At 43.8% G+C, this 18,466-nt stretch overlaps 1 protein-coding gene across 1 annotated transcript; it reads right to left on the bottom strand.

Moving 5' to 3' along the window:
* Positions 1-777: 777 nt before the first annotated feature.
* LOC147896431 (V-type proton ATPase 16 kDa proteolipid subunit-like) lies at positions 778-17,027 on the bottom strand. The gene is made up of 3 exons (XM_087382346.1): positions 16,766-17,027; positions 11,776-12,061; positions 778-1,058 (listed from the first exon to the last, which is right to left on the bottom strand). The coding sequence occupies exons 1-3, from the start codon at positions 16,845-16,847 to the stop codon at positions 929-931; spliced, it is 498 nt and encodes a 165-aa protein (XP_087238472.1). The 5' UTR covers positions 16,848-17,027; the 3' UTR covers positions 778-928.
* Between the last annotated feature and the right edge of the window lie 1,439 nt (positions 17,028-18,466).

Here is an 18,466-nt window from a genome sequence, read left to right as displayed (position 1 = left end):
TGTTGTTACCTTGCAAATTGTGCTCCACTCCTCTCGCCTAGCTCTCGTCCTGCACAACAATCCACTCCGTGCCTCTGACCTCGCTCTCAATCTTTTCCACACCTCAACTAGCTCTAAGCATTCGCAAAATGCGAGAGAAATTATGCTTTGAAGAAATGCGAGCCGTGGAACAAAGAGCATGGAAAGGAGAGGCACAGAGCGCATGCAAGGATCCATGCAACCTCGAAGTCCTCCAATTAACCGGATTGAAGCTGCAATGAACTAGAGTTCATGTATTTTCAAAAAAATCCCAAAAATTCACACGAATTTTGAAATCGACCTCAAAGCTGATTACTAAAGCACCATCTCTAGTGAGCCAATGCTAACAAAAGAAACCAATAGAGATTTTAGATTTTTTTAACAAATTGCATTTGTACAAAACACAATGCCTATCATTATGTAGAGATTTCAAAAACCATGTGTGAAATGGCACTTGTAAAGGCCTAACACCCACCAAAGTCGAGAGTCATTTAATGATATGAGAGATTGCCAATCATCCATCTCAACAAAACTTTCATTGTATAGTGTTCTAAGATCCCCAATGCATAAAACAAGGAGTGTAGAAGACAAAACAAGTCCGACATGTTTTCGCACATTTTTTAAGTTCCACAAGGACATGGCATGACTAGAAAGACTATTGTGATATTTGTGAGGAAGGGCTTTAAAATGTCTGAAACTGTTCTAGCATAATACAAGGGACACATTAGATCTCTCTGAGTTATTGCCCCCCCCCCCCCCGAAAAAAGTCTCAATCAAATTTCAAAAATGGATGAAACGGTTCATGAGTTACAAGACAAGCCAATATGGAGGCTATGTAAGCATTGTGCATAAGACCAGAGAATCTTGCGAGTCACCTTTCTAGTTCATGAGGACAAGATCATGCATCCACTCATTCCCTCGACTGACCAGCACGAGAAGAGAGGATAATGCCCACAATTAACCCATATAGGGCAAGGGCCTCTGCAAAAATCAGAATCAGTATCATGCCCACAAATAGCTTAGGTTGCTGTGCATTTGCCCTGCAAAAACAAGAACACAAAAATTATGAAAACGAGCACTAGCTCCATACCCACCCACCAAAAAGCAGAAATAAGAATGCACGTAAGCTGAAATCAGCACCATGTGACAACCATGGCTCGTTTTTTGCCTTACCCTCCATCTCAGCATGGATGAGCTACATGTCTGTAATCCATTTGCTTTTTACTAAGTTACACAGCTATTGAAAAAAAAAATTAGCCCAAGCTTGTGGCAGACTAACACTATAAAATATGTATATAGCGAGGCTTACATACATAACATGTAACGGATGCATCAATGAAAAGCTCAAGTTCATTTCTGAAGATGAATCAACGTAACATGGTACAAAGTCCACTCACAGCTTCTGACTATGTGAGCTAGAACATTCATATATTTATATACTGGTTGGCAGTTCTGCTTTCAGTTCGGTTGAGATATTATAATCAACAGGAACCTAAGATATCCTCTCGAGTCCATCAGCAATATCACTCAATGAATGTTATGGCATGTCTACATGTGTCAAGAACATGTTTTCCATGATAAGCTAACAAAGACTGCTTATATCTGGCTACTATCTTCCCTGACTTAAAAAAATCAATGCACTGATTCCAACCTCTGGGATTTATATTTTTACCTTTATGTTTATTTTTATTTACTAAATTACTCACTATAATATATATTTAAATATGTATCTCTGCTTAGACCATCTAGCTGATAGGGCATCGCACCACTTGAGATAGAATTTATTGCATTGCATGTCCGCTAATACGGCAGAATAATATATCGAGATGAATCCAAGAACATGCCCAAACTCATCCTCTAAGAATACAACACAGTGTGCAGTTTCAATCTCAAGATAGTCACTCATAAGATTGAAAACCATATACTCCATGCATAGCAGAGACTAGCTACTATGGCATCCCCACTGACGTCATCAGCACCCAATAGACCATAGTATAAACATATGCTCACACATACAAACCCACAAACCCACACATACTTGAGCATCCATTTATACAAAGATCTTTGTACTGAGTCTCTGTCAGCACTCTAGCGGTCAAGGGCAGACTCAGCTGTGACAAAGGCAAGCACTAAATCCACATTCTCTTCATTCAAGCTACAATGGCTTGTGAAGACTTCATCATTTCATTTTAGTCTATCCCAATCGAGCATCCAAGAAAAAAAATGCTTAGAACATCTAGCTGATAGGCCTTGCTAAAAGAATTTCGCATGGTAAAAACGAGCGATTTTGACCCAAACTGACCAGGAATCACTAGCTCCAGCAAAAGAAGCAATGCCTCCCTTTTGCCTAAGCAACCTGAACGGTATTGGATCATTCCAAATCTTGGAAAGCAACAGAATTATCACGTGCAATCAGAAATTCTGTCCATGCCTTCAATCTAAGAAATTGTCCACCTTGTACTAAGCAAACCAGCCCACTAGTCAAATTCCATCAACCACACCTCAAATTTACCCATCATTTGGACACACTGTTGTCCCACAACAGGGCGCACCAATTCATCATGGAATCACCATGTTTTCCTGCTCAAGTTAGTACCAAAACAGGAGGCACCACTTCTACATGGAATTGCCTATTTTTCTTGACCAAGCTGGGTGTATCTTCACTCCTATCGTCGCCCTCCTTCCCAGCAATGAACAATCATTGGGCAGGCAAACTCACCATCCATAGGAACCCATAGCACTACCATGTAGATACAAGAATCTTGGCTCACGATCCAAGCATGACCATCTAGTTGAGGAGTGCTCAACTCAACTAACGCACAATAGCCTTGGCCACTCTTATATAGAAGAGCATCTTGCCATAGATAAAATACCTAGCTAAATAAGTTTATTGCCCCCCCAAACCAACACACACTTTTTTTTGGAGGGAGGTGAAAATCCACCAACACACACACACACCCTTCTCCTTCCCCCTTCTGCCCTTTTCCCCCTTTTTGGGTTATTGGGCATGGCTCTTAGCCCCACATAAGCTTGTCAATCTTAATCCCAAGGCCACCTATCCATGTTAAATTAAGTCCACTAATCCGGAGCGTACCTTAGTTCCGCCATGGATTCAAGCAGCAATGCAATTTGGAGCAGCGTCAAGACAGAATGCTGCAGCAATGAAAGCTCTGACATTTGACATTTACACCACTTATTGCAATTGTCTTTTCATTCCGCCCATGGTTACTCGCACCTCCAAGATTCAAAAAGCACTCGTTGCACTTGTAAAGAAGGCCAGCGGTGGATTCAGTTCAAGCCAAGCTTTGTAGAACCTACAAATCAATAGTTGTAGAATAGTTCAGGAGAGCATATCTTGTAACTAAAACACGCTAGTGCCTGGCACACGTGGTAACATCGGCCAGGATATAAGTTCACTACTTGTGAGACAACAGTGTAAGGCTAGCTAGTAGTTTTTGTTGGAAAGGTCACCTCCCCATCTGTAAGCCCCCATATGAGGAGAGCGTGAGGGGGGTGAACCTAGGGTTTGAGTGTCTGTCACATGGGCATCTGATTGGATGCCATGTGGACAAGAGCCAGAAGGGATTGAGTGATAAGATGGGGCTGCCACATGGACAGCATCTTGGCTGTCATGTGGGCAGCACATCTAGAGCTGTTGTGGGCAAGAATCAAAGAGATGGAGGGTACCCGGAGGTAGGATGGATCTGCAGCAGCAAAAGGCGAAGCAGTAGCCAGCACAAGGAACCCGGAATAAAAAGCGCTGACATCTACAAGGTGTACGGCTCTGTACAGAACTGGAGAAGAGCCTGGCAGAGGGCAGAACCAGCAGCAGCAGGGTGAACAGGCGCTGACATGGCTGGGACCTGGTGGAGCAGCAAATGGGGCTGCCAGTGGGCAGTGGCATGCCTTATATAGGCTGGGCCCCTGCCTTGATTGGAGGGCTAAAGGCCCTAGAAGTGTGGGCCAAAGGGCCCTAGTTTTGTGAGCCCTTAAAGGGCTGGACCAGCAGCAGACTGGTCGGCCAGTATGAAGCTGGCTGGTCGGTTTTTTGACAGGCCCCTAGGCCTATAAAAGGAGTTCCAAGGCAGAAAGGAGCAGCAGGAAGCCTACTCTCTGGGCCTATCTACAGGAGGTGAGAGAGTGCAACAGGTGCTGCAGACTTAGCCAGGAGTAGGCTGGACCTTGGCTGTCTTCTAGGGCAGCAAAGTGCTGAGATCATCATCTTCTAGAGCAGCCATTCACAAGCAGGTTGGAGCAATGGAACAGTTATCTTGGAGCCTACATTCAGGAGGACCAAGGGGACCTGTGTGCTGCAGACAAAGTGTGGCAGGGGCTGCCCACCCAGGCTGATTCACGGGCAGTAAGGTGGAGAAGAACACCTAGACGGAAAGTCTACAGACGCTCGAGGTGGAGCACGCGGACTTGAGTCTAGAGATAACTGGCTGATAGGAGAAGGACCTTGTGGTAAGATCAGAGAACCACACCATTGGTGGGACTCTGGATCTATATCTTTTGTATTGTGTCCATAGTTTTGGACGTAAATATATATTTTGGTAGTTTCTCTATCTGGCTGGTTCATTGTCTATTGATGAGTCTGCTAATCTATGTGACGCACATTAAGTAAAGAAGTTTGTGATTCCACACCCCACACACACATTGTGTGAGCTCCTGGGCATTACTATAAGTCTTCCGCTGTGTGTACCCTCTGTTGGGTAATTTCTAACAGTTTTCAACAGGAAGACTATCTAAGAGCCCATGTATATAAGCTCTATCTTAGAGCCCATGTATAAAGCATATGTCACAACAAGTAGATGGCAACGCTGCATTAGTACATATGCGAGTCAGATGTGCTCATAAACTGAGAAAGGGAGCGCTACAATTGTTGTAGTGGCTAATCTAAAGAAGGAATCAACACAATACAATGCTCAAGAAAAACAAAAAGACTTTAAATACACAAAATCGATACATTAGAAAGGACTAGATTCATCCCTTATCTACCTAGATTCTCTCCCAGATCCATGTGGCCTACATCATTGTTTGTGTCATCTGATCAAGATTCTACTCTTTGACCTTTGGCGTCCACCCTTTTGCCTACTCTTTTTTACTAGTGTGTTTACATGCCTAATATCCTTCGTGGACTTGGATAAGGCTGCTTCTCCAACAAAGATAAGATGAATTCTCAAACGGGCAAACAACCCTAGCACAAATATGGCTACGTGCGGGTGCAAACCTAGTGGTAAAGACATCGCTAATATAGCTATGTGTCAGACTAGGAATTTTGAGAAAGCCTTAGCAAACGGGCAAACAACCCTAGCATTAGAAAAAATAACATATATGGCTAAGTGCTGGTGTAAACCTAGCCGTAAAGACATCGCTAGTGTAACTATGTGTCAGACTAGTAATTTTAAGAAAGCCTTAGGTGTCTTGCCAAGTTGATGAATCATGGATTATTAACCTTGGAGGTCCTCTAGTCACTTTACTCTGTAGTAGGAGTGGAGACATTTCACCCAAAAACAAAAGCAAAAGATAATGACCATGTACTAGGAGACTTCATACTTCATCAAATCAAGGATATTGGTAATATACCAATACAAAAGCTTATCAAGGATATATGGGACATACATGACATTTTGTATGTGGCAAGTTGAAGAAACACGTTCTATTTGTTAGTGTCATACTAACAGAACAAAGATGTAGTATTTGATGAAGGGAAATGTATCGTTTGAGACGGGGCTAATTATTTCAAAATCATAGCCAAGGGAATTGAGGAAGAAGGAATTCACACATCGATTTAAGACCTACATCTCTCAATTAAACTGGAAAGAAATCCTATGTCATGAAAGGTTTGGCAGCTTAAACATGCAAATATATACCTAGATGAATCCAAGAACATTCCCAAACTCATCCTCTAAAAACACAACATAGTGCAGTTTCAATCTCATGATAGTCACTCACAAGGTTGAAAACCATAAACTCCATCATGCATAGCAGGGACTAGCTACTATGGCATCCCCACTGACGTCATCAGCGCCCAACAGTGGGTGTAGACCATAGTATAAAAATATGCTCTCACACATACAAATCCACACACCCACACATACTTGAGCATCCATTTATACAAAGTCTTCGTACTGAGTTTCTGTCGGCACTCCGGAGGTAAAGGGCAGACTCAGCCATGACGAAGGCTAGCACTAAAGGAGAAGGCTAATCAAAAGGTAGTCTAGTCATCATGAACATTAAAGGTTTTGTGAATCATCTGTCTCATCTTCAACAAGAGAAGATAATTGGAAAGGATGTATTATGGAAAAGCACAATCATATAAAGTTTGCAAAGAAAGTTTCAAGGAAAAATGATATCCTTGAACTGATACGTTATGACCTATGTGGGCCTTTGAAATAGAAGGTACCTCCTAATAGTCATAGAATGATTATTCTACGAAGATGTGCTGAATTGGTGATAAGTCTTCACTTTGAGGAGCATGATAAAGTTTGCTGTCTAACTTCCTGAAGGAGAAGTCTAAGACGCTTAAGTACTTTAAGAAATTTTTTGCCATGACTGGCAAGTTGTTGGAAAAGAATAGGTCAGAGCCCCCGAATGAGGAGTGCATCCCGGGGGGGGGGGGGGGGGGGGGGGTTGAGGGATTGCCACATGGGCAGCATAGTGGCTGTCATGTGGGCAGCAGTCAGACAAAAGAGGAATACCTGGCAGAGAGGGCATCTCTTGGAAGGCAGAGCAGAGGCGGAATTACCACGTGGCTGTCCATGACTGGAGCAGGCCAGACTGCACAGCGTTTCCAGCATTTATGGGTTGCGATGAGGTGGCAGATGATGTCAGCAGCTGTACGGCTGCCGGTGTCAGTAGGTACTGACAGTAGGAAGTATTCAGGGGCCTGGAAGACATCCAGACAGAGGCGGATCTGCAGCAGGAAGATAACACAAGAATTGTGGCAGTTTTGGACAGGTTATGGGCTTGGAAATGGCCTTGCAGAACAGTGGTTTAGGGCTGGACAGGCTTGGGCCAGTGGCAGGCTGCCATGTGGCCAAGCTGGGCCAGCCAGCCCTCAAAATTTTAAAGACCAGCAAGGGGCTGGGCCTCCATTGGCTGGTACGTCAGTTCCAATCGGTCCGTTTGGGGCAGACTGGTCGGCTGATTTCAGGTATAAAAGGGGGCCTTTGGGGCCTCCATTGGTATCACTTGGAGCAGCAAGCAACAAGCAGCAAGGAGCAGCAGATCAGCCTCTTTTGGGCATACATCCAAGAGGACAACAGAGTGCTGGAGGGCTGCAGACTAAGCTTGGAGGGGCTGTGCACCTAGGCTGACTACCTGGGCAATAAGGTGGATAGCTCAGACAGGAGCACGCAGGCTCAGGGATGTAGGAGTGCCAAGCAAATAGGAGAGTGTTTGCTAAGACCGGAGGACCAGCGTTTGGTGAGCTCTGCATATCTTTTGTATTGCGTCTGATTTTTGACAGAAATATACCATTGTGGATTCTATATCTTTCTTTGAGCACTATCTATTCAAATTTTACGGGCTTGCAAACACACTCATGGTTGTGAACTACACATAAGTAAAGCAGTATTTGATTCTGTATTTAAACACTTCTGCGTGTAATTTGTGGGGGCGCTCGATCAGTCTTCCGCTGCGGGATACCGTCTGTAGGGGTTCATTTCTAACACAAGTTAGATCAGATAAAGGGAGAGAATGTGAGTCAACAGAAATGAATTAATTTTTTAAAATGAAGGGCATTTAACGACAACACTCTAGAGAAAACCAAATACTGAAAGCTTGTAAGATACCAAACTACTTGTGGGCTCAAGCAGTCAATATAGCTATGTACCTTCATAACGAAAGATGTACTAAACACTTTATAGGTGTAAAATGTAAAATAGATCACCCAAGGATATTTAGGTGCATGGCTTATGCTTGTATCTTTGATGCCAATAGAAGAAAACTGGATAATAAATCAATTAAAGGTAAATTTGTTTGGCTATAGTGATGATCACAAGGCCTATAGGATTTGGAATCTCGAAGCAGCAATATCATTGCTAGCAGGGATGTAATCTTCAATGGAAGAGGATTCACCCTAGGATGCATTGTTCTATCCTATCACCGAGCAAGTGTAGAGAGAGGGACTCAACCACCCATTATTGAAAAACCTTCATCGAATACTCGGTTCCAATGCCTCTAGTAAACTAGTTTACATTCATGCCTCATTATAGCAACAACTATTTTTCTTCCTTGGGACATCAAATTCCAATTTAACTCTTGCTTTGTTGGTACTTACATAGCGGGCCATTCGCCGCTCTTTTACTATTTATATTAAAGATATATTAAAGATTCATTGTAGAAATTGCTTTCATTGTATATTAAAGATTTATACTCGCTACCATTGTAGAAATTTGGCTTTAGACCAACAAAAATCTTAAGTTGTATGATTTGATATATTCTAGTCTTACAAAGGTGTATGTTATATTAAAGATGGCAAGAGACTACGAGGCTGTGCCCATTTGGACTGGTGGCTTGTAAATCTGATTGAGCTGCGGTGCCGATTTCAATAAACAGGATTGCTGAGATCAAAGGATAAATAACCTTTTTTTTGGATGGCAGAGAGAGAGAGAGAGAGAGCATGAGGCCTTGCGGGCCTATGAGACAAAGTACAAAACCAAAAGTAACTCATACAAGCCGCTTTGGGGTGAAACAAAGGGCTCACTAAGGCCATTGCTGAAAGCTAAAGTGCTAAACTAGTGAGCAAAATAGCAAAGCAGCAAATAGTATCAGGTGCTCAGAGCTAACGCTCCTAGTACACGCCCAGTCTCCATATATCCAAGTACCCTGGTCGCTCTCTGATGGGACGTGAGAAGCTCTCGTATCTGTCGTATCTGTGTATGTCGAGCTGTCTCTCGAGGCGGCGGAGGGCGTGGTCTCCTCGATCCCTGAAAGCAATGGGCTACGTCAAGGGTGAAGCCTCGTTTGTGGCAGTCTCCTCTAAGGAGGGACCGGACCTCGATCGTGCGTGCTCTGGTCACTCTCTGTGCCGCATGTGGAGTGTGCCTCTCATTTGGCAGCATCATGGCAGTGAGTCACTGTTAATCCATCATGCTCTCATCTCATCACGCTCCTCTCTCCCATCGCGATGCATAGAAGTCTATAACACGTGTCTGTACTCGGTTGATCTCGGTGACCTGTGGCATCACCTCTTGTTGCTCTCTGGTCTGTCGCATCAATATATCGCTGTGTCGTCGCATCTCAATGAGATAGAGCCCAACACAAACTGGTCGAGAAAATGGACCAGTCATGGGCCAAAGCTGATAGAGGCAGTGATATCACCCTCCAATCTCATAGTAGACTGGGCACACACATACAAAGTACTCCTCTGTCTCGACCTCCCCATCGGGCTTAGTCTACAGGCCCTCTTCTCTCTGGCTATGCCTGCAACTCTCGTTGCCTCAATCCTCAGCTGATGTGATGAGACTCGCAACTGTCTGATGGCGATCCTCAGCGCATGTGGGACTCTCCTATCCTCGAGATACAACTCCAGTTATGATAGAGTACCTACATAATAATCGTATGAAAAACTTAATCGGCAATACATCAATTTAAGATTGAGAGTCTTTTGGTTTTGATTTAAATTCTTTGATAATTGCTATGCCTTCACAGTATACTGTCCATTTTCCATCTTTTCTTGCAGCCTTATTTATAGGTAACTCTTGTTGCTTTATTCTTCAATTGAGCTCGTGTGAGCTCCTCAGCTATCCAAACCTTACTCCCTTTAGCTTGTATGATTGGCAAAGAAGCTTGATCCGTAAATCTCGTGATTTGAGTGTAATGATAGCATGTCCTCTGGAGTGTCGAATATTAGTTGCTCCATTGTCATCGTCATCATCCTCATCATCAACCTTCCATTCAATAACTAGGCATGGCTGCTTTGACATGTGCTAAGGTTTCACTAAAGGAGTCCTCCTCTTTGTACCAACCTTCAAGGAGTCCTCCTGCTCTAATCTTTAGTGTTTGGCATCATGTTCCTTCATCTCTTCTTGGATATCCATTTTGTTTGCCTTTGTATCCACCTCTACAGTAACTTCTTTCTTAATTGTACTTTTTTGGTGTGAACCAGATCTTTAATTGTAGAGACTAATTGAGGAGCAAGGGGAGAAGATTTGCAAGCTTTCATTATCTCATCTATTATTGTTTGTTTGCCATGTGCTTCAAGAAACTGAAGTTTAGCCGTCTCATAGCTGCCAATTGCATCTTCGGTTCTCTCGCCTCTTGCTGTTACTGTTGACCAAGAATGGGTGTCTTTAGACCTCCACGATAGAATATATGTGCATATGGAGATGGTGCTCTAGCTGCAACTGTAGCATTTCGAGTCTTGCTAGTTGGGGTTGTTGGGGTACAACGAGATTTTGAGGGGGACTTCGAAGAGAGGCTAGGCCACTTTGTGTTGGCTATATCTGAAAAACCCCCAGCTGAGACTAACCCCCTGTCTGGGCTAGAGGTTCAGCCCAACCCAAAGTGGAGGTTCAAACGTAAACCTGCTGCTGCGATTGGACAAACCCTAAGTGAAGTGCTCTACAAGCTGAGCTACCTACGAACGGCTAAGGACGAACTTGAAATGAAGTCGAATCCAAAACTGGTGTTGGAGCTGAAACTTGCGAACTGCTTCGAAGTACAAGTGGCGCAGTTAGGACTCGCGGCGTTTTTTTTCCCCTTTTGGCAACGACGCCCTTGTTTCTTGGCGACGGACTTAGGGTTCGCAACCTGATCTTCAACCATTTCGTTGATGATGAGCTGCTACTAGGAGGGAGTGAGGGAGGGAGACCGACCTTTGTCGTAATCTGATCAAATTTGAAACTAGTGCCAACCTTTTGCATGCAGTGTGAGAAGTGCAGTGGAAATGAATGGGAGTGGAGAGAGAGAGAGAGAGCCAACCTCACACACACCAAACAAGAAAGGAGAGAGAGAGATGAGAGAAACAAACCCCCAAGCGGTGGGGAAACCTCTGCTATAAAGAACTGCTCAAGGGCTGCTCAACCCTGCTCAAGAGACACCACATCAAGATGAAATGAAAGGTAAGGAAGGGGACCTATATATAGCCCTTGCCCCTCCCTAGTCGACTGCAGCAGACTGGCCGACCCCTTGCTCTAGGGACATTGATGATTGCAGCAGCTAAGCTATGCCAATCAACAGCAAGGAGGGTACACAATGAGGGCATCTAGGGAAAGAACGAAAGGAGCCCATAGGTGTACAACTATACGGAACGGTTCCTGTTAGGCCTGAGGTATGGGGAACATTTGTTTGTACGGTTCACACAGATAAGGTAGCTCGATGGCAACAAACAGGCATTCAAGGTAAGAAGGCAGCCATTTGTTTCATAGATCTACTTTGTACAAAAGAGTTGCTTCATAGTGGCATAACGTGACTTGAAGTCTACATACATCATGACAGTCTATTACTAGTGTCAATCTACAATTGCATAAGGTCAATGCATGAAGTCTCAAGAAGACATCTTCCACCCCTATCACACTGGGCATCATTTACCAAGCAACATTTACACCCTTACCTTGTGTCCAAACAAAGAATACAAACAACACATGCGAGTCAAGAATCCCCTACTCTCTAGAGCAAACGGCTTATGTTGATCGAAACAAGATTCCCACTCAAGAAAGTAGAAAGGATCTTCCTTCAGTGAGGGAATAGTTCTGCATAGGGTATCACTACATATGAACAAAGATCTCAGAAAAGAGGACGAGCAAATACCTGACACCAGCATCACCGACAATACCAATGGCCATCCCAGCAGAAAGACCAGCTAGCCCACATGCAAGGCCAGAGGACAGATGGGCATATCCATCAAACAAGTAGTATGCTGTGCTCTTGGGATTGATTCCAGTACTAATTATCACAGCAATAATCAGACCATAAATACCCAGCACACCAGCCATGACAACTGGAACAATTGACTTCATCACGAGCTCAGGCCTCATCACACCCATAGAGGCCACACCAACACCACTTTTTGCAGTTCCATATGCCGCACCCATACCTGCACCATTCCATTTCAATGAGAATCAATACTTGTTGTAAACTATGCAAGTACAAAACAAAGTAGAAATCGTGTCAAACGACTCAGATACAAAACAAACAACGAGTAACAAGACACTCAATTTCCCCTTCGGAAATGGTTCCTTGACTTTTATGAGGGATATCTTGCCCTTAAATGAAACACCGTTTTCTCTCAAAAAAGGGAAAGAAATGAGTTTTTTTTTTTTGGTTTGGGGAGAAGGGGGAAGAGGGGGGGGGGGGGGGAGGGGGGGGGAGGGGGTTTGGTAGAAATCAAGAGGAAATGAATCATTCAAACCTCCACCCAAGATCTCTCCAACTCTTACACACACTCAACTCAGATAGATGATCACAGATGCACCAAACCCTCACTCAGAAATAAATATGGACGGAGAGAGATAGAAAGAGTATATTCATCCACCGGATGGTGGGCAGAAAAATAGCTTCAAGGGAGCAGTACAAAACACAGCAAAGTGCTGGAGAATATTGATGAACTCTCTCTCTCACAAACTGCTCCAGATCTGAGTGCTGAACACAGCCTTGGAGAGGGGCCTTCAGTCTTGCACTGGATGCTGGAATGAATGGAGGAGTGGGCCTTTTAAAGGCACTGCCCAGGCCCCTTGAGTTGACCGACCAGCAGGGTCGGTACCCTGTCTGGTGGCCGACCATATGGGCCCTAGAAAACCGACCAGGGCTGGCCCTGGTCGGTGGCCCTGGTTGGGCCGACTTGGCCTGCCACAGGCCCCTATATAAGGGTGCCCTGTGCAGCCAGTCTGCTCTGCTGCAGGAGCCTCCATGTGAGGCCTAAAGCCCTGTTTTACCTGCTGTTGCAGGCTGCAACCAGCCTGTGTGCTGGTTGCCTATGATGCCGACCTGAGTCTCTCTCTCTCCAGCCCTCCTACCTCTCACTGCCCCTTGTCGCCTCAAATCGGGGGCTCACACGTGGGCACAGTGAGTTTCTAACCGGGGGGGGTGAGAGACAGAATAATGACAGCCACCACCACATGGCAAACTAAGAAACCTACATAACAACATATAACTCATAAATCCATTGAATCGTTCACAAGTAACACACACAATCTTCAATAAGCCAAAATGTCCCATTGCCTAGCAAGTGTCCTCCGTCTAAAGGCCTTCAATTGGGAGGAAGGTTTCCTCGGGCTGGGATAGAACACAGCTTGTTTAGAAAGAAAAGGGACAAACCAGGATTTTTTACTGGAAAGGAGAATTCTAAGCCAAATCTCAATCGTGGAGGAGGCTTTAAAGCGAATCAACCACAAAAGACAGAACTTGGTTGGAAGCAGTTAGATCAACAGACCATCGCAAGGTATATGAGAGAAGCTTGTGTATTAGGCATGACGGAGCACATAAGTTTTCGGGGTGCCCCTTATGGAAAGGAAGGGAATGAAGAGCTGGACGGCTTGCAGGAGAAAAGGAGGCAGCAAAGGTAAAAGAGTCCCCGATCGCACGGGAGGAAAGCAATCGGAGCATTATGTGATTCATATGGGAATCTCCTTGTACCTGTTGGCAGCCAGCTTAGAGTACATATCAGGGATTATAGGACCACATGGACTTCTTCATTGGAAGGATAGCTGATGTGGACATGACATTGGGACAGCCTTGACACTATAGGATGCACCCCATTATGACTACAAGAAGAAGATGGTGACGATTCCATACAAAGGACGAGACATCACTATTCAGGCGACAGTTTCAGGTAGCCTCATTCCGATGGGTGAGTCACATCCAGGCCCAAAAGGTATTCAAGAAATCGGTTTGTTCTTATTCAATTTATGTACGAGAGTCGGATAAAGAAAGCAATGAGGATAGTCTCACTTGTGGAGAGAAGGGATCCTAGCAAAGTTCAAGGATGGATTTTTACAGGCCTGCCACCTGCAAACATAGATTTGATTCCTGGTAGCACACTAGCTAATAGACCATCTTTGAAAAGGACCTTCTTAAGAAGCCATAGCAACCAACCCTTTCTCAACCATGGCATCGTCGGTAACCCTATCTTCATGCCCTACAGGTAGGAATGATTGAGCACACCGTGTGTCCAAATTTTGCTAGAGACCACACACAAAAGAAATCCAAGGAGTAGAGCCTACTTATACTATCTAAAAATGTTTATTGCGCTCCAAAGGAGCCAAATCAAACCAATCTTAGCATCAAAACAATGCAATCAAACTTCATACACCTAGAAATTTCCACAAGTTACCCCCCTATCTCTCCTAGAAGAGTGGCATTATTTTGCTCGTTATCCTATATTGGGTAATTTGATACTAAGAATCAATCACCAAAGAAGATCTACAAGTCAAGTCACTTCTTGCAGAAGACATTAAGATGAGAGGTCTGGGACTTCCTTGGGATAGAAGTGGGTAGAAACAAGACAGTATCTTTATCTACAAGAGAAGTACAATCGCTAAGTCCCTAAGCGAGAAAATATTGAGAATTACAAAGAGGCATCAATACCAATGGAGGTCAAACTCAAGTTGAGCAATAAGGATACATCTCAACTAGTTTATGAAAAGGTTGGTATGCAGTTTGCTCGGCTTGATTGAGACTCGACCTGACATTGCATATGCAATTGGTTTTCTTTGTCAATTTTCTTCAAATCGAAGGAATAGACACTAGAAAGCAAGATGCCGACATGAAACGTAACCCAATTGTCTTGAGTCCCAATTACCACCCCAATCAAAATCTCAAAATCCACTTAGTTCGAAACAGGAGCCGTAAGTGATACCACAATTGCACAATAAGTTGTACCATGACTCTGTAAAAAGCAGCCTTCAATAGCTCTTTCATCCATGGTGGCACAATACAAAGCAACATGTGGCATTAATCCCTCTGGCTCAATTGGAAGACGTGGGTGTTTTCCAAGTGGACGCAAAAGCAATCCCATTGATCGACTGAGGATAGAGTATATGATGGGCTGACATCGAGAAAGGAAGCCAATGATAGGATGTTGCTAGTAGTAAGCATCTCCAAACCTCTCTCCTCTGTGGTCTTTGAGAAGTAGCTCGTCATCTAACGAGCACCACTATCAATTCAATCGTCTATCTCCTCAATCAAAGAGTAAGGAGGAGATCCATGCAGTCCTCATGTGTGGGTCAACGTAAGAGCGGGTCTATTGTATCGTGCTCTCTAGATCTCGCCTAAATCATTTCCCCTACAGCCTCAACTTCCGATCTCCTAGATAGAAGAAGTTTCATCGTTCCCTAACTAGACTAACGGATCAGCTGGGTCTCACCCCTGCACTCGAATGAGTTGATCTCTACATCGAGTAAGAAGGTCATCAAATGCCATTGATCAAGATGGGCCAAAAAGTCTAAGTGGTCCAAATCCGCCCGTAAATAGACAATAGTGCCATCCACATATCTCATAAATCTAGATGCAAAGTGATCCTATAATTCAACCTCCTAGATAATCCCTCCAGTGGAATGCCCTCTACTCATCGTCTCCACCATAGGTATTAAGTGGCCACTTGGAATTGCCCAATCTAGATCCTCAAGGCATTGAGAGAGAGATGGTACCAAGACGAAAATACGCAACCAAACTAGTTTCAATTGGCGTGGAAGCCAAAAAGCAAGACAGAACAGAACCATATGAACCACTCTTTCTTCAAAAAATACGCAATTGCAAGCCCATCTTGTTTTATATCTTTCCTTGCATTGTTGATGATAATTACAACAAACACAATTCCAAAAAAAGTGAACGCAGTTTATACATGTGTGACAAGCCTTTGCACTGGCTGAAACAACTGTTCACCACAAAGTTGCAAGCAGCAGATTTAAGATGGCAAGTGAATGAAGGACAGGGAAGCCACATCATACTATTATACAAGAACGCAGGTTGATGAAGAAGCCATGAAAACAGAAGGTGTGATAGATAGACCTTGATCTGAAATACAAAGTACTCAACACGAGCATCAGACTGATTCGCTATCTTTGTTTTTGGCAAACAACTTTTTTTACTATCTCCAACGTGAATCTCAAAAAGAGTTGCAGCAATGCACCAATCCTCCCAACCAAGGAAAAAAAAGGGGGGAACCCATTCTTCTTCAAGAGAAGGTACAAATGGTTTTTTCATGGATAAATCATTCTTGCTTTTGTACGTAAAAGATACACTGAAATACCTTAACAGCTGCAGACAAGATAAACAACGGCTCAAATTTGTGAGCTCTTATATAGTAAGACCTAACCCCCACTTGAACGACAGTCTAGAGGGCAGGTCAAGCCCGAATTTTAAGAACTACACCACGTGAACACAAACCAACAAACCCAGCCCACGACACATTTGATATGTCGATTTACAAACCCGACCCTCGAACAGAACCTATTCAATGAAAAAGGCGTGGTGAGCCGGCGGTCAGCAATAATATCGTAAGTATAGGGTCACGCGCAAAGCAGCTACAGCGGAAAAGAGGCATTGACTTCGTAGATCTAGTAGGCTGACAGTGCAAAATGCTACAGCGTGCTTATATTGTGAAAAGGACTTGGCAAACCTAACTTTTCAAAGGAGAAAAGGCCAAACGGACAGAAGCACGGTTTTCAACCAGACCACGGACCGACGCAATGTAAGTTGACCTACACGGGGAAATTCCCCTTGATTCGACGGGTCAGTGAAAAACCGGTCAATCGCTACCGTGAGCTCGGGCAAAAATAAGACGGAGGAGAAAGTGACATACAAGAGAAAACGAGGGCTGCTGCAGCTCCGATGAAGCCGAAGAAAGGAGCGGTGGTGTCTCCATTGAACTCGGTGGTCGACATCTCTAAATGGATATGCAAAGGAAGCAGTGATGGATGGATATGCGCGAAGAAACAAAGAAGCCAAGCAGGTGACGGAGAATGGGTATGTCGTGCGGGGGGATTTGTACTTTTTGAGAGAAGGGCTAAATATATGGGATCATGACTCGTGTCCGTAGACGCAAACGGTCACAGCCGGTGCTCGCCGCCATTTACATAATATTCATGCTTCAACAAAATGAGAATCTTGCGTGCTCTATTTAAGGATAGATCCAATTTTTTGCTTAGGAATGAAAGTCGAAATTAGGTATTTAAATATTTGGAAATTCGTGGTGTCCCGCGATTGGCTTGTGGCCACGTGTTGTTCCCCTCTAGGCGGTTTGGATCAATTGGTTATCTTTGTTTTATTGGTGGAGTATTACTCTTGTCACGCCCTCGCATCGCCCTTTTGGCAACTCTGACTACCACCATCACTTCATCACCTTCCTTCAAACAATGGAGCACAATTTTCGAGTAGGACAGCCCAAATTTCCCCTTTTCCACGGATGTCTCCTCGATTGGTGTTCATCTTGGCTTGAAGTCCAATTTCTGAGATGTTTGCTCATCTTCAAAACTACATCTAGCTCTTCTTCTTGCTCAAGCATAATGACACAATTCGAATGACACCATAGCTGTTGCTGCATCATGATGAGCATGAGAAGCAAGAGTTGCAACAACCCACAAACCCCCCCCCCACCCCCCGATAGATACTACTGGTAACAAGACTGGAGAGGTTTATGGGTTGGGAAGGACACTCATTGATAGCAAATATGAGTACATGATTAGATTTGTAAATTTGGAATATCGTATAGCTAGTAGGTCAGGGATGGGGGAGATCAATATGTTATGAGTTGGGTATGCTGCAAGCATATGCGTGTATATAAACCTATTTTGCATAGTCTATGATATTTTATATTTCAAAACAACTATCATGTTTGTGTACGGAACTAGCATGTTCTTTCGTCTTACAACAACATAGAATACAACTTATGAGGTTACCAATTACCATAGTTGATCAAATATACTTAGAGTGTACCTATAACAACGATTCTAGTATGCCTCGAATTCTTTGAAAAGTAACAATAATTTCGTGCCATCCCAACGAAATGTGTGTGTGGCTCTAATTTAATTTTTAAGGATGACAATGATGACTCCATCTGTAGTAGTGATGACAGTGCTAATTGTTGAAACTAGCATTGGAATATAGGAGAAGAGGTGTTTATGGGCTGGAAAGGCCACTTGGTGATAGCAAATGTGAGTACACAATTAGATTTGTAGATTTGGAATATTGTATAGCTAGTAGCTTGGGGATGGGAGAGATCAATATATTATGAGTTGGGTATGCTGCAAGCACATGCATGTATACAAAACTATTTTACATTAGCTATCATAGCCAACCACTTGTATTATCGTAGAGAAAAGGGCTCGGTTCACATTAAAAACAACCGACACAACTACAAGGAATTGCTTGTGCAACAATGTGTTGGTGCAGCAATCCTCACACACTCGCCTTAACTCAAGGCACTAACCTATCTCTACCTTCACCAACACTAGCTTGATAGTTTGTCTAAGGCTCTATCCAAATAACTATTTGGAACCTGATC

The sequence above is a fragment of the Dipteris shenzhenensis genome, chromosome 12 (genome assembly GCF_047967505.1).
Source record: "Dipteris shenzhenensis isolate YYH24624 ecotype China chromosome 12, Dip_SZ_1.0, whole genome shotgun sequence".
Lineage (NCBI taxonomy): Eukaryota > Viridiplantae > Streptophyta > Polypodiopsida > Gleicheniales > Dipteridaceae > Dipteris > Dipteris shenzhenensis.
This window is presented reverse-complemented; position numbering and strand designations above follow the sequence as displayed.

Excerpts from the sequence above, each read along its gene's own strand:
- LOC147896431 (XM_087382346.1), bottom strand. The coding sequence starts at position 16,847 with ATGTCGACCACCGAGTTCAATGGAGACACCACCGCTCCTTTCTTCGGC. Across the intron at positions 12,062-16,765 it reads AGCAGCCCTCGTTTTCTCTT|GTATGGGTGCGGCATATGGA; the intron begins GTATGTCACTTT and ends GGAATGGTGCAG. Across the intron at positions 1,059-11,775 it reads GTCGGTGATGCTGGTGTCAG|GGCAAATGCACAGCAACCTA; the intron begins GTATTTGCTCGT and ends TTGTTTTTGCAG.